Source organism: Peromyscus leucopus, chromosome 12, assembly GCF_004664715.2.
Source record: "Peromyscus leucopus breed LL Stock chromosome 12, UCI_PerLeu_2.1, whole genome shotgun sequence".
Taxonomy (NCBI): Eukaryota; Metazoa; Chordata; class Mammalia; order Rodentia; family Cricetidae; genus Peromyscus; species Peromyscus leucopus.
The window spans coordinates 1,832,036-1,848,950 of NC_051073.1; the positions used below are offsets into that span (position 1 = coordinate 1,832,036).

A 16,915-nucleotide genomic window follows, 5' to 3' on the forward strand; every position below is an offset into this window, starting at 1 on the left:
TTTTCATTTATACTTCAAAACATCCATGTAATGGGTGGTTGGCTACGCAGACACCAAATGACTATTTTTATACTCACCACACATGGCTGTCCTGTGGGCTAGACTCAAACAGTAGGATGATGCAGCTGAAGCAGGGATCAGGGATGTGTTATAGAGAGCTTTAGTTTTGCTTCCGATTAGGTAAACAGCCTCCGAGATCAAGATTTCTTTTTACAGAGTTATCCCAGTTCAAGGAGGGCCACAAAAGGAAATGTGCTGTGCACAGTGCTCCAAAGGCCACAGTGGACTGGGGTAGACTCTCAGCTTGAGTTCTCAAGTGTCTTCTGCACCCTTCCACTTGTATGTTCACCAGGTCCTATTGCTATTATCTCTGCACTTCCAGGCCTAGCCATAGTCCACCTATTTTATCCTCAGTACTGTGGCTTTCCCATTCATCATCGTTGCATAGATGCAATGAATGGGGCCATGGGAGGACTGTCAAAGACAAGTTGCATCTTTTCAAGCTTTGCTTGTAGATGTCCATGGGGCTCGTGGTAGACAATGGCATGAAGAGGAGAGTCTGTCTCTTCCATGCCCCCAGATTGTGTTCCTACTGCCCTCCCTCTCCCCCCTGAGTCCCTTGCTTCAAGCACTCATTCCCCTGTGCTTTCCTGCCTCTGCCTCCTTCATCAAATCCTACCGGCGTGCGCTGCCACCACCACCGGCAACCTCCCCTGTGCTTTCTATCCTCTACACTCTGTAAAAATGGGAGCAGTGTGATGCTGAGCAGTTACACATGTGGGTTAATCAGATGACATGTTACCTCTCCCCTAATACTCATTTTAATAATGTAATAATCAGATAAAAGATGAAACCAGAAAATGAGCATTTGGAAAATAAGAAAACTATCAGAGTCCCTAGTGGGCATCATGGGGTTGGCATTTTAGGTTTCCTGATTGGGAGAGAAAGAGGATGAGTTGTAGCTCTTTCCATTTCCTCTCCATCTACTCATGTAAAGTTGTCAATGTGTTATTCATAAGGAGTCCATGTCCTGTGTGATCAGTATCTTTGGTAACATGGGAAGAGGTTAGATGCTATTGGTGCACCAAGATTGTTTCTCAGAGACATCATTGGAGATACTGTTTTAAACCTGTGTGCCTCACAGATAGGGCAATGGTATGGCAGAAACCCAGGCTGACTCTGAAGAGTTGAATGACAGCATTTAGATGAATGCTGATGTCATTTGCCACGAACAGGAAACTAGAAACAGGGTGCAGGCATTTTGATTTGAGTTTGGGAACTTGTATTTATCAGAACACAGGGCCTGTGTGGGTCATGTGGAATTTTAAAGTTCTTTTCACACATCAATGAATTTGTCCAAAGGACAGATGGCTACAAGAATCTAGGCTTGGATGAAAAGGCAAACAAACCCAAGTCCCCTCAAAATATCTCCATCAGGATAGAGCTCTAATCAGAAAACATCAGACTTATGTGAGAGATTACACAAATCTGCATAAAAATCCCTCATGGCCACGCTCATCTGGAAACCCACATTTGTTCACTAAGAAAGTAAGAGGCATTCTTTGTCATCCCGTATGTTGTATCTGGGCTCCTCTGGACTTGTCAGCTCAGATGAAACATCTAGCAAGTAAAGAAGCAGAAGCCACTTGACTTATAATGACTAACTGACTCAGCAGAACAAATTGTATAATGTAGGCTTGAAAACTATGAATTAATTGACATTTAAAATAAGGCAATCTCCCATACAGTTCGATTTTTTTTTCTGCTCTTGCAAAAGCTCTGCCATATAAATAAGCAACAGTGTAAGTGATGAGGGCTGCCAGGAGCTCGGCATGGTATGACCACTACTTACCTCAGCTGCCCATTGGCAGGGACCATTTTGATAATCTGGCCCCCAGTAGGGCTTCTGCAGCATCCTAGAAAGTTGGGGGCAATTGCAGGATGCTTTTCCCCTGCTGTGTGGATTTTCCAGCCCCTTCTTCCCATTAATGACTCTTCCAATGTCCTTTAGGTGCCCCTATCCATAACTCACACCTGTGTTTGAAAGATGTGAAGCTGTGGTCTGTGTTTTCTGTTTAGGAAGAATGATCTGAGCTTTGCCTCTCCTGAGATCCCGAATGCACACCTACATAGCCTTCCACATTATCCCCAGAGCAAGATCTTAGAAAGTAACTTACATTGGTAAGGCAGATAGGCAGATAACAGAGTTGAAAGGCCACCTGCTGAACAGGAACATATCATGGTCTTCCCATTGGTTGTCAATTAATGTTAAGAACATTAAAACTAGCAATGACTACCACTTCACATTGCTAATTTTAGTTTTCTTCCAAAGAACAAAAGTGATTGGAAAAACTATTTCTAGGCACTTCTAAGAGGTGGAATTTACTGGGAAGGAGAGACAGTGATGTCACCATGCTGGGTCAGCTCAAGCTTAGACTGACAGTTTTGCTGGCCAGGCCACTAGAGACAGGGCAATTTAGGACCACTGTGTTTTGAAGGTGGCCCAAGAGGTCTAGGTCAGTTATATCCATCAATAAAAAAGAGACCTCTGGGTTGCAATCTCTAATCTGGACAACTGTTTTTTTCTGGACAGCTGAGAAGTTCATAAGCTATGGCTAAGAGGAAAATATGAAGTCACAAGCCCATGTTCTAGTCTTCATGGCCAACAGCTGGCTTTCTCATCTTGGGCATATCATCCACTCTGCCTTCTGCTTCCCACCTGAACATGTCCATAATTTCCCCTGCCTTTATCATGTGCTTCTGAAACATGTTCCACCAAGTCTTTGATTACTAAGCAAGGTTGACTGTTCAAGTCTGAGAAAGAAGATGTGACCCAACACTATAATCATAGATACCCAGACTTCCTGAAGTCCCTCACTCAGCACTAGGCTCCATGCTCCTGTGTGTGAATTTCATCCTAACAAGTACCCCCAGAGATGAGAAATCACACCCACCACTTTGCATTGTTAGTTTTGATTTTCCTCCAAAGAACAGCGGTGATTGGGAAAACTGCTTCTAAGCACTTCTAATAGGTGCAATTCACTGGGAAGGAGAGACAGTGATGTCACCATAACGGGTGGCAGTCCTGAAAATGAGATTCTCTTTTCATTTGTCTCAGTAAAAATAGCTTTAAAAGAGAGAGAGAAGAAGAAGACCTGGGCTGAGAATACAGCTCAGTGGATAACAGTGCTTGCTGTTCAAGTTTGGATCCCCAGCACCCACAGAAAAGTGGGTGTTTCCTAGGTACCTGTAACCCCACTTACGGGGTGGAGACAGTCAGACACCTGTGCCTTGCTGTAGCTAGCCTAGGTGCTGTGGTAGCTCCGGGCTCAGTGAGGAGACACTGTCTCAAAAATAAGGTGGGGAGTAAAGACACCCTAACATCCACCTCTGGCCTCTATATGTACATTCATAGACACATACATGCATGTGTCACAGGCGGGGGGAGAGGAAGGAGGAGGAGGGAAGGAAGGAAGGAAGGAAGGAAGGAAGGAAGGAAGGAAGGAAGGAAGGAAGGAAGGAAAGGAAGAAGGAGAAGAAGGGAGGGAAGGAAGGAAAGAAAAAAGAAAGGAAGCAAGCAAGGAAGAAAAGAAAAGAAAGAAGAAATGTATCCCAGCTTCCAAGCTGGGGAGACTGCCTTGCTCTGAAGAGCTACCAACCGATGTCAGTCAGTGACCAAGGACCAGCATCAGTATGAGAGCCGGTGCTAGAGAGGAGAAAACTCAAAAACTGAGACTTTAAATTAGCTTAGACTTTTCATGTTCACATCTTTGTACACATAATCTCAAAATGCCCATCTAGATGTCACAACCAGGTATGATCCTGTCTGTAGTTATTTTATGCTTCAGAGTCATTTGGTCATATTTGGAGCAAGTACATCTTCACTAGTGCCCCCAGCTCTCTCTCTCTCTCTCTCTTCTCTCTCTCTCTCTCTCTCTCTCTCTCTCTCTCTCTCACACACACACACACACACACACACACACATTCACATACACTCACACACAGTCATAGACACACAAACACTTATACACATACAAACTTACGCATATACACATACTCATACACACAGGCACAGACACAAATGCTCATATACTTACAGACACACACACTCACAGATCGCCACAGATACACACTCATACACTGACATGTACACATACACACACATACTGACACATATGGCTTTAAGGAAATGTGAAGACTTTGAAGAATTACAGTGACAACAAACTCATGGAACGATCTGGGGAAGATGTGTCCTGTAAGGCTCCCTCCACCTTCCCCGTTGCTGCCATTTTAATCAAACAGTAAAATGACAAATGCCTCATCAGAGGTCATATTTTGATAGCTAACACATTCTTCTGAGTCCTGTGCTATGGAATTTTATACCATCGTTTTGCTTGCACAGCAAAAACATTTGGAATCCTCTAGATTGCAAGTGGGTATCTTCTAATTACACTGTTTGAAGGTTTGCTGTGGCTCTAACGACCAATGGTGATCACTTTTGAGGATTGTCCTTTATATGTTAAGCAACAGAAAACCAAACATGGCTGTCAATATTCATATCATGAAACACGTTAGTTGGAACCCAGCGTTTTAAACCTGAAGTGTGTCAACCGCAGCAAAGCCTTTGGGGCTAGGTGGCTGGGCTCATGTGGTGTCACCCAAGATAATGTGGCACACTGAGTACACACCTGCTTTGACCGCCTGCTGTTGTGGGTTCTGGGGACATGTAAGGACCAGAGCAGATGAGTCTATCCCTGTGGAGTCAAGATTCCAGTGGGGAGACAGATAAGATAAACCAATCACATATGTTTAATTGACTTGATTAAGCATGCGCTGGGGAGTAATGGAGCCAAGGAAACTAAATTAAGTAGAGAATGGGGCCAGGGGGCCCCCCCCCAGGGCCAGCCTGGCCTACTGAAAAGAGGGCTGCTCAGCAAGCATCAGGAGGACATTGTGGGAGGGCTGGGGACGCACTTCCTCCGAAGGGAGCAGTCAGTGCTCAGGGGGCCCTGGTGAGGCCCTGGGTCTCAAGGTTCTTCTGTGGAGAGAAAGGGCTCCCTCTCCAGCCCTCACGACCTCACTGTCCTTGTTCATGAAGTGCCACAGCTCAGTGCCAGCAGCAGCCTGCGCAGCAGTTACCTAGCTTGCTTCCTGCGTCCCTGTGACAGGGGACCCTTTATTGTTACTTGAGAGTAGCCTGTGACGGGTGCTCATAGTGTGTCAGAGAGCTGCCGACTGCCTTGTAACTCTCTTGAGGAGAAGGGACCCGCACGTTTCTATTTTTGTACAGGACATGCTCGACTCCTCTGTGATGCTTCTAAGCAGGTCTTTTGGATATTCACAGCGGAGAGGCTGCCGTATGTTTCTGCGGAAATTCAGATGTGGAGCATGGCAGGCACACAGTCCCCAAGGGTCTCAAATGCTCTTCATTTTCTGCAACTATGTGAATCTCAACTCGTTTCTCCCTTCTTTTTTTAACCACCAGTGCAATGGGAAGTGAAATAATTTGAAAGCGTATAGAGACCATGTGAAAAACCAGGCCAAAGGCTTGAATTTGGGCTGCGAGTAATTGGCATGATCTCAGTATATAACCCAGTTACTCCCAGTCATGAGTCTGCAGAGCAAGGAATTTGGTTCAAGATCAAGCACTCAGAGGAGCAGGGAGCCTTCCAGAAGTGGCCTTGCTTGTGGGGGGCTTTGTTTACATTCGTGTGGAGAAAGGGTTGTCATAATATATCCAGTTGTAACTGGGCTGCGACAGGTGGCATACAGGGTTTCTCAAATGGACCTGATGTTTGGGTGGTTTAGGAGTGAGTGAGGAAGAACAGAGGAAACAGAGGCCTGGGAATGCCTTCATTAGAGAGAAAGCATTTGAGATGCACTGTGCAGACCTTTCTTGTTCTCCCTTGAAAGTAACCAACCAATGAGGCTAGAGAGGCGGCTCAATGGGTAAAGAGTCTGCCAGGCAAATATTAGGACCTGAGTTCGAATCCCCGGCACCCATATAAACAGTCAGGTGTGCCTGTGTCTGAGTCACTGGGTACTTGCTGGCTAACTAGCCTGGAAGAAGCAGGTAGAGCTGGTTCCAATGAGAGACTCTATCTCAAAAACTTAAGATGGAAAGCTATTGAGGGAGACACCCAACATCAACCTCTGGTCTCCATATGCACACACATAGACATAAAAGACATACATAGACAGACAAACAGAAAAAACAAAGACAGAAGTAACACCCCTCAAGTGAACCTGACTCCAGAAATTGTCCTCTGTAGACTTTGAAGACTCTGCCCTGGATCTAGCGCTGCCATAAACAGTTTCACTGGTGAAGTATCCCAGTGCCTTCCACTTGCTTGGGGGATGCTTCAGAAAACATTTTAACATCTAGCAAATCTTCATAAAAGACTGAACCACCCCTAAAGTGGATTGCTAATTAAGGCCCCTGTCAGCTCTTTTAGATTTCCATTCGGCATGGAAGTCTAGCTTCGAGCTGCAGGCTGTAACCGGCTGCGGCTACACCAGGCACTTTCACCACCTACTTCCATTTTACTTTTAGAAAATTCGCTCTCGGAGTGATTTTCTGGTACACAAATTTTGAGATAAAATTATTTTAGTAATTGAGGTTTTTTTTCCCCTCTATTTGAAAATACGTGCTCAGCTAGGAAAACCAAAGTGGTGTTGGAGATGCTAACAAGGCAAGTGATTTGTCACTAAAAAAAAAAAGGACACCAGATATCAATACAGATCTGTGAGTGAAACAAGCGCCCAGCGCCCAGCTGGCTCACAGACTTCCTCCCCACTGTCATAACTAAATCTCATGTCTGAAAAATGAGGATGTTATTGTTTGAATGGCCCCTTTCTGCTTGTTTCATTTTTACTCTTCTTACCCAAGAAATGGTTTTTTTTTTCTCAAGATTGCTGTTTATTGATCCCATCTATTAAAAACATATGTTCTGAATCTCCTTTGTCTACCAAAATTTAATCACAATAAATTTCTCTTGAATGAAGAAAAAGCACTTTTCTATAGTGTGCACCCCCCACACATCTCTTCAAGTTGTTTTCATAATTAAACAAGTAAACCAAATTGGTACTGAGAGACATGTTGGCGTGATGGCACATTGAATTGGACTGGCTAACGCATCCTCTCTTTTATTCTCAGTAAGAACACACGGACTTCAGACACCTTAAGCAAGCAGCAACAGACCCTGAGAATGCATATCGATATACCCAGGGCTCAGCTTTTGATTGAAGAGAGAGACACAATGGAGACCATAGGTAAGGCACCCTGCCAGTTACCAAACGGAGTGGCTGCTGGAGCCATGCTTTCTCATCCTGACCTGGGAGCATGGGAAGTGCTTAATAGGAGAGTATCTTAGATACCCGGTGAATAGACAAACCAAAGGGAAGAATAAGTACCAGTAAACGCACCTTGAGAGTTCCACAACTCTGCTAGCTTTGGGGCTTCCCTGGAGAGACCATTGTCACTCCAAAGAAGAAAACTTTATAACCCACTGAGCCTCTGAGACTCGCCTCCTAAAGCTCCATCTTAGACATCCTCTGTGCTCTCCTTGCCAACTCTGACAAGGTCAGTCTCCATTAAATAAACCTTCAAAATTTGATTAACACTTAAATAAATAAATGCCTCCATGCAGGCGTCTCCCTGTTCCTAGTATCCCATAACATCCTGACTGAGAGGAACACTCAGCCCCCCAGTGTCTCAGTGTTAGAAAAGCCACAAAAAGACAGGTACTGTAGCCTATCCACCCACAAACCCAAAGTCTTGACCAGCCACCTTTCTCTTGGTAGCAACCACAGAGGTCCCTAACCTTTGTTGAGAGCTCTCTAAATCCCATGTGCTCTCATAGCGCTTTCTGTGGGTTCCCTGCTCAACCTTTCACCAGCTCAGAGGAAAGGTGCTGCTTTTATATGAGATGTAGAAAGGTTCACATAGCTCGCCAAAGTTACCAGACAGGAGCAGACTCGGGGGCTCTGGCAGACCTCCAGCTTTGCCATCATGTCTGCCTCCAGTGGAAGGCCATTGCTGCCTGCTATCCTGCCAACAGGCTTCTCCAGGACCCTCTATGTCCTGTGAGGCTTTGAGGAACGTGAAAATAGACATCCACTGGGACCACCCCTTTATAAACTGCATTTGTTTGAGTAGGGGTCTTCTGGCACTCACTGCCAGGGCAGCCCTCTCCCTACAGCCAGGATGCACTGCCTGCCTCCCTCTCTAGTCCCTGAATACCTCCTGCCTGGAAGGCTGCAAGGGCAGGTCAAGTAGAAGGAGAATCTCCTTCATCACTGTCACCCTTTCCCTGTCCCACCATCTCGAGAAGTATCTTGAGCTGATGGCTTTGAAATGCCAAGGCCCAGGCTGCACTCCATGCATCAGCCTCATTTAGAAAAACTATGAGCAAGTCCGGTCCAACCCTCAGTCAGCTAATTCCTATGAATTCATAGGTCCGTGTCAAATAGGAAGCCCCGTGTTCTCTGAAACGCAGTCCAGTGTGTTAGGTTTTCTCATTGTAGACAAAACGGCATGCTTTGCGTCTAGTTTTCTGTCCTTTTGCTGGTGAGGTTTGTACAATGCCTCTCATTGACCTCTGTAGATGGGGTATTAAAACTAAAATCATCTTTGGCCTTGTACTTCTCTAAGCACACCCTGTGTGTTCACTTTAGAATACAAGGAGACTAGGGAGCTTGGCAAGGTAACGGTATTAGATATCATGGCGGGAGGTTAGGAAGGATGTATGTGAAGTGCTCCTCCTTAGACCTTTCATAATCCTTCAAATGCCTGTTACAACAGGATGGCGCTTGTCGGTGGCACATGGCTCCCAGGGGCTCCTTGTTGCTGGCTGAACACCAAACGGTCTGCCAGTCATCTCTGTATGTCACCGTGACCTGCGGCCAGAGAGCCCTCACAATCTGCCCAACATCATCTGTCACCAACCACCATTTACCTCCTATTATTCCCCAATAGTGGGTCAATGGCATTTTCTAATTAGGAAACAACCCAGGTTTGGGTTATAAGAATCCAGTATTAGACCACCATTCATATCTGTACGGAATGGATGGCTAACCTCGTAATCAGACAGGCACTTGACATTTCCCAGGACAGGTTTATAACCCTGCCGGGAGCCTCATCTCAAAAACCCAACTGCCCACCAGAATCCGCAATGCAGCTGTGTTATGAATAACCAACCAGTGTAGACAGAAGGCCTGTGGTGCCAGCTCTAATTGTGAGACTCCGTCTCTATGCAAATCCCACTTTCTATGAGGGGTCGATGACAGCTCTAGAGCCAAGCCTCCCAGCCCAGCTCTGGCACTCATCTGGGCACCAACCTGTGCTGTGCCACCCGCTGGGACACTCACAGACAGCTTGGCAGCCTCCTGCCCAGTTCTCTGCCAAGAAATTTGATTCTAACTTCAAGAGGCCTTTCCTCCCCCTGCCAGAGCCCGAGCAACTGGGTTTTGTAAGGTTCGCTCTGTTTAGAGCCATTTTTGGGCACAGCAGTCTTGCCGCGTTGTTTATGAACACAGCATCGGTGCCCCCCACCCCCACCCCTTCGGACATGCTCTAGCAGGTCCTGGCTGACTGATAATCAGAACATTAACTTGAATCACAGTCTTTGAAACTGTATGGAAACTACACACATCCCAACTAAAGTCTCCCTTCGTGTCAAAAAACTCTAAAAGTTTGAAAAGTAATCACAGTCCTCAGACAGACAATGGCACATACCTCACACAGCTGTTCCCCTTAGAACCCCGAGGTAGACAGAATTCACCTAGGCCCTGACTCCTGCCTCCCCAGCCTTCCGGAGCCTATACCCTGAGGGTTCTCTTACAAGAGAGACATCCTGGAAGTCAGCCAAGATGCACTGAAGATTAAAGCTCAGAAGTAGCAGGAGGCAGGGAGCAGGCCTCATCCCTTTAAAGGAGAGGAAAGAAACCATCAATTTCTTCAGGATAGTCCTTCTCTCCCTTTTCCTCCAAACACTGGCTGAGGTCAGTGTGGCAGCCAATCCCACTGTGGAGGACTGCAAGGTTTTGTTCCCCAGTCCGGCAGTGTTCCAGCGCCAAAGGGGCCCGTCCCACAGGGCAACCGTATCACTGGGGCCACTGACATTGTACATCATCTCAGGCAAGCTTTGGACAAACACGTAAGCCTGAGAGGTGTGCCAAGTGGTCAGCTACACTGAGTAGTATTGGTTTCATAAAAAGCTGAGCCCAGAGAGAAGAGAAAAAGCATGCCTCAGCATAGCTGCCCTTCCCTGTGTGACTCTCTCAACCGACACAAATGCAGTGCTGGCATGAGTTCCTATCCTTGTTAAACACACTTGCTTTTCCTGTGTGCCCCCTCTTGCAGATGACCGCTCCACGGTCCTGCTGACGGACGCTGACTTCGGAGAGGCAGCTAAACAGAAGTCACTGACAGTGACTCACACGGTGCATTATCAATCGGTGTCTCAGGCCACTGGGCCTCTAGTGGATGTTTCGGATGCTCGACCAGGAACAAGTGAGTGGTCAACAGCACTCGAAATGTGTGGGTGTTATCAGTGCTGGCAGTATTCATGTCCCTAGCAAACACAACTGTGGGGCTTCTCAATTGCACACCTAAGTAATAGATATAATGAACTTTTAGTTGGGATATTGAGATTTTGTTTATCATTTGACACTGGTAGGTGTGTGTCAACTCAAACCAACAAGTCTTACTCTTGGTTTACTGTGGAAATGGCTAGAAATTTCAGGTGAATTGAACCCTTCGAACTTTGTACAACATGGAAAAGAGAAGGGTGATTGACTTTAGTGTGTTTTGGCAGTGTCCCATTTGGGGAGAGAAACAACCTCACATGTGTTATCCACAGCAACTTTGCAAGGTCCATGCAGATGTCAAAGTCCTTGTTTCACGTATTGGAAAGTGGAGTTGCAGACAGACAGCCCCAAGTTGCACACATGAAGTGGGGAAGCCAGGAAGCTGCTGCAAACACGTCCGACCTCATAGCTTACATTTGTCCCCTAAACATACAGAGAAACATGATGGTTCTGGTTAATCTAGAGACTTTGTTGTGCTTAATTATTCATATTTGCATCCATAATAGATGAAAATTAATGACTGCAAAGAAGTGCATCTAGCTTATTAATTAGATAGTCTTGTTTCTTCATAATTGAAACTATTCTTAAATCCCCTTAAAGGGTGAGAAATTAATGTCCTGATTGTTATCATTTTAGAAGTTTTGCTGTCTAGCTTTTAAGTCCCTAATCATTATCTTTGCAAAAAGTCACACTTCTAGATCAGTACAACATCATGAGGAAAATCCATGATATATTGCTGAAAGCTCTGGTTTGCAAATTCTAGCTCATGCCATGCAGTGAGCTCCATGAAGCGACCGACCAACTCCCAAACCAAGTTGTCATACCCAGGGAGGCACTGGCAGGGGCTGAGAATCACCTGGAACAGTGGCTTTGACCATGTTGAAGGCGTATTTCATTTGTTCCCTGTGCTAAGCATGCCTCCTTCCTTTTGGGGATGTCGGGATGTTCTGAAGACACACATAGGGTGTAAGTGAAACAACTAGCTCTCTGGGCTTTTGTCTATAAGCTAAGAGCCTTATTACTAAAATGTTTCAAGGTCTTTGACATCTCTCCATCCACAGTCTATCTTCAGCCCCTTCAGGGCAATGCCCTCTTAGGTTTCTAGGCTAAGTTTTGCTCTTAAGTCAGGGGAAAATTGACACATCTGGGAGACATGTCTTGACTGCCTTGATCACAGCACATGGGTTCCACCTGCCAGGTAAAAAGCAACATGGAATTATGCTTTCCTTTGAATAGCAAAGACAGGCACAATGGCTGCCACAAATAGTTAGCACAGGAGATGAGGCAGTGACAGAAATGTACCAGAAACTTCCAGCCACATGAAGAATAGGACCTGGGGTCGTGGGAAGTGGTTTTGAGGGCATTTAAATGACCAACAGAGATGAATTTGCTTCATGTGCAGACACAGGTACTCCAGCAAGCGGTCAGGAATCCTGGGAGGAATATGCTACATGTCTCATGGCTATGAAGTTGTTCAGCTTCACTGGGGAAATTGAAGAATTCATTCATTCAACATTTAGAGATGTTTGTTTGGGTTTTACTTTGCATATATGGCTCATACTCGGTGGCAGAAATGCAAATAAAATGAAGAAAGATGTGTGCTTTCATCCGAGTGGGGAAAGCAGACATTAAACAAGGAATGTGTTTTCTTCCTCAGTAAGTGCTAGATAAAGAGAAGACAGAATGAAGAGATGCAGAGTCAAGTAAACCTGATGCAGGGACATTGGGAGGGAGCTTCCCAGACCTGGGTCTTTTGGGAAAACCTCCTTGGAGGAGGAGGCATAAACGCAGGGCAGAGGAGAACCAAGGTCATTAGACAGAGAGCTGGAGCTGGCCATTGGGAGAGAACAGGAGGGGAAAGACCCCAAGACTCCTCAGGGTGCTGGAGTAGATACAGCCCTGCAGTACTGGCAAGCTGCCATGAAGAGACAGAAGCAGCTGCCCAAGCCAGGCCATGCATTTGGGTTTTAGTCTGATATTCTCCCAGATCCAGCCTGGCTGTCAACTGGAAACACTACAACTTGAGAACATGTTTCTTTCCTTTACAGTGAATTTCATTAAACCATGCTGACAGTGAGCAGAGCTATTCAAATGCATGCATCACCCTCCTCCTGTCCTAAGACAGAATTGTTCAGCATCATCCTTTAAAAAAAATCTATTGGAGATGTTTGGAATCTTTTAACTTTCTCATTAACTATATTCTCAAAACCACAGATATGAGGTAACAACAGTATTCAGGTTTTGATTAAGACAGTGAGTGATGGCCCCACAGCTTCTGGCCCCTTCAGAAGCTTGAAATTCAGGAATATTCTGGAACCCAGGTCCTTGCTCTTGCTCCCTGGAGCTTCCCATCATCCCTGACCTGGTGTCACATCTGTGTCTGCACAGTCCTGGGGTCCTGCAGCATAAGCTCAGTTTATTACAGCTTGTGGGGTTTAGAGAGACTCATTCCTGAAGCCAGCGCTGTACCCAGGGGTTCTGCCTCTGTGGATGCCGCTGTACACAAATCAGAACTCTTCATAGATGAAGATTCCACCTGTTCCAAGCAGGGTTGAGGCCTCCTGATCACGATTCCCTCAGACATGCAGTGTAACAGAGTTCTACAGCATTTGTGTTGTTAGATACGATTAGGAATCGGTGGTTTGATGTGTGTGGGAGGGCACACACAAGTTCTAGGCAAACACTGTGTCATTTTGTCGGAGTCTTGAGCATCTTCAGGCTTTGGTATCCAAGAGGTTCTTGAATCCAGTCCTGATGAATGCCAAGGTTTCTATGATCCAACCATATTCTGCATGGTCTCAACTACAAAAGGTGGCATTATTCTGTCCTCTATGTTAGGATCATGTTGCTCTATGTCAGGATCAGGAGCCTTCATTTATTACTAAAGCATCCAAAAGCTGTTGTTTGTATACAAACATGATTGCATTGCACAATGTGTGTTCCTAAGTATTTTATTAGCTGTGCCAAATTCTTATCATGTGTATGGGGAACATAAACAATGTGCCACTCATTGCTTTCAGTGTGTGAAGACACATCCTTTGGTCATGTCTTCTGCTCAGTTTACTTCTTTTCTCCTTCTTGGATGACAGTGATATCACACACTTGTACCCAGGGCTCATTCACATCCTGTTTCCAGCACGTGCCACGGTACCTGATGTGCCTTAGGTACCTGGTAAAGATATTCAAGTGCTGGTCAACTACAGAGTGCTGAAAAATCAGAATAATTGGAGTAGAAATGAAAGGATATTTAACTTACTTAAGTTGGACTGGGAAATTAAATTCATGCCCCCTCTTTCTTATCCATCTCCAGAGATTTCCATTCAGCAGGTGTGTGTCCTAACCTCCTGGAACACCCATATTATTTCCTCCCTGCTGATGGAAAGGTCCCCACAGATCATCTCCAGAGAAAACTAACAAAGTGTGCAGGTGTGATGACCTATGAGTTTTTAGGGACTAGATATCATATTTACCCCAAAAGTTACTCATTCATTCATCAATTTTCTCTCTTGTTGTGTACAGAGCACTTACCAAGTATCCATTAAATATCATCCTTCCTTGATTATCTATGGGTTCCAGGACCTCCAATTAAAAAAAAAAAAATATGGCTGCTCAAGAGCCTTGTGTAAAATGGCTCTCTTAGTTTGCTTTCTATTTCTGTGATAAACATCATGACCAATATCAAATGGGAAGAAAATATTTATTCTAGCTTACACATCCTTCATTATAGTCCATCACCAAGGGAAGTCAGGGCTGGGACTCAAACACACCAGGAACCTGGAGGCAGGAGCTGATGTAGAGATCATGGAGGGGTGCTTCTTGCTCACTTTCTCTCCATGGTTTGCTCAACCTGTTTTCTTATACAGCCCAAGGCCACCTGCCCAAGGCTGGCACCAACCACAATGGTAGGCCCTCCCCCATCAGTCACTAAAAAGAGTGCCCCACAAACCTGTCTACAAGTCAATCTGATGAAGGCATTTTCTTAATTGAGGTTCCCTCTTCCTAGATGACTCTAGCTTATGTTAGCAAAACAATAACCAACACAATGGTCCAGTGTTTCTATATAACATATACTCATCCTCATGTGTACTTTAAATAACCTTCAGATTCTGTATAATGCCTGGTATACTGTATACTATATGTAAATAGTTGTCATCCTATTCTAGTTAGAGATGATGACAAGGTATCTTTACATGTTCAAGATGGACAGATTTTGTTTTCTATATATATATGATCTGTGGTTGGCTGAATCCTTGCATTTAAAACCAGTGGATGTTGAGAATCAAATGATTACAGAATGCTTCTGCTGGCATCTGGTCCTCACATTGCCCAAGAACACAGATTGTCAAGTTCACATGTTGTAATTCAGTTCTCTCACATAAACTAGACCAGGTCCTCACAGCTGGACTGACTTGCCTAGTTCCCACAACTTGATAGCAAGAACAAAACAAAACAAAGGAAAACCTTAAGTTCCAGACAGCTGCACTTGCTGCTGAATCCCTAAACCCAAGCATCTTAGACCCTGTGACTCTGAGAGAAGATCTCAAGAGCCGGCCCTTCCTTCCCCATGTCTTTTTCTTGCCCCCTTAAAGATTATCTAGAAAGGCTGGTGTCACTTCTGCACTGGGTCTTTATGAGTGTCAGAGCTACTGGAGGCTAAGGTCTGCCCACAAGTCCTGGCCACGAGAATTCCTTGCCAGATGTAGACCTACATCCTAGATGTACTCCCCAAAATACTTAAGGCTCCTGCCCACAGGCTGCAACTTTCCAAGGAAGAGAAACCCAGGCAATGTAGCTGAGCCTCAGACAGGCAAAAGGAAGCCTTTTCCCTGCCTATCTCCTGCCCAGGCTCAGCCCTCTACCGCCTCTGAGTAGAGCAACATATCCCTCCACTGTTCCACAGCCAGTGACCTGGTCATGTGGGCTCTCAGCCTGGCCCCTGCCTGCCCATTCCTGGTCATCTGTACCCATCAGGCTTCTAGGAAGTCTCGTTTTATGATTTTTTAAGGGACCTTCTTCTATCAGATTGTCTAAGTCAAAGTTTTGGCCTTCTTGATCAACCCATTGAATCCTCCAAATAAACCTAAGACATGTTCCACCAGTCTGAGGGTCTGCTGCTCAGGCTCCACAGACTTTTATACACAAGGCACTCTGCCACATTCAGATCACCTAAAGCTAGAGGTGGCAGTGGTGTTACCAGTCTCAAAAATGAGGGATATGGGACTATTTAAATGAGGTCACGAAGGCAGAGTTACACAGCCTTTGAGTAACGAAATTAGACTTCAAAACCAAGCAACATAATGTCAAAGCCCCTGTGTGTGGCCTGCAAGTATAGAAGATACTACAGAAATGACATGTGGGAACTAAAGAAGACTTCATATAATGCACAGTTGGGTGAATATGCATGAGCGTGTATGTATATACATACACATACACATGTATCATATGTATATAATGGGCTCTCATGTCTACTGCATTTGCATCTGTAGATTCGACCCCCACATATATTGCACCCTAATAATACAATATAATAATTGACTTCATAACATTTCCACTGCATTGACTGTTATAAATCATGTAGAAATGATTAATTTGCATAGAAAGAAGTGAGTAGGTTGTCTCCAAATAATGAAAAAACCTTACAACACACATTGAATCTTTATTGTTGTAACCATGAATATATTTTATATTATATACAATATATTCAAATATATTGTATATAATATACATTGAAATATATATATATATATTCAAATATGTTATAATTCAAACATATATATTTAAACATATAATTGAATACACATATATATGTAGATAAATATATATACTCTGTCACTCAGAATGGTACTAGAGAATTAGAGAGTACAGAGAAAAATAGCTCTTGTGGGCAAGGTGACCCAGTGGTAGAATGCACCATAAGCCCTGGATAAACATTTGCTATTTAAATGGGGAAATGGTCAGCTCCACTCTTATGCATGAGAAGACTGCTGAGCTCTCATGCATGACTGAGGCCTCATCTACAGGACATGAGCTCCCCATGAATAGTTGAGGCCTCATCTACAGGACATGAGCTGCCCATGCATAACTGAGGCCTCATCTACAGGACGTGAGCTCCTATGCTTAGCTGAGGCCTCATCTACAGAACATAAGAACAGATAGCAGAGGATTAAAAAAAGACTAATCCAGTGAGCACAGCACACATGACATGCTTTGTAACAACCCTATTACCCACATAATCCTCTCTGATCCTGAATTCAGGATAATTAAAATAATTTGATTCAATGGGCAGAAACTTAATGCAGATTTAAACCCAGAGTTTAGAGGCCAG

The 16,915-nt window shown here is 44.7% G+C and overlaps 1 protein-coding gene across 1 annotated transcript in view; it reads left to right on the forward strand.

Annotated features, from left to right (window-relative positions):
* LOC114700349 (Down syndrome cell adhesion molecule homolog) overlaps nt 1–16,915 on the forward strand; it is a 216,542-nt gene that overhangs the window by 172,625 nt on the left and 27,002 nt on the right. The window contains exons 22-23 of the mRNA XM_037210023.1: nt 7,157–7,272; nt 10,364–10,513. Coding sequence (XP_037065918.1) covers nt 7,157–7,272; nt 10,364–10,513 — 266 coding nt within the window. The remainder of the gene's footprint in view (nt 1–7,156; nt 7,273–10,363; nt 10,514–16,915) is intronic.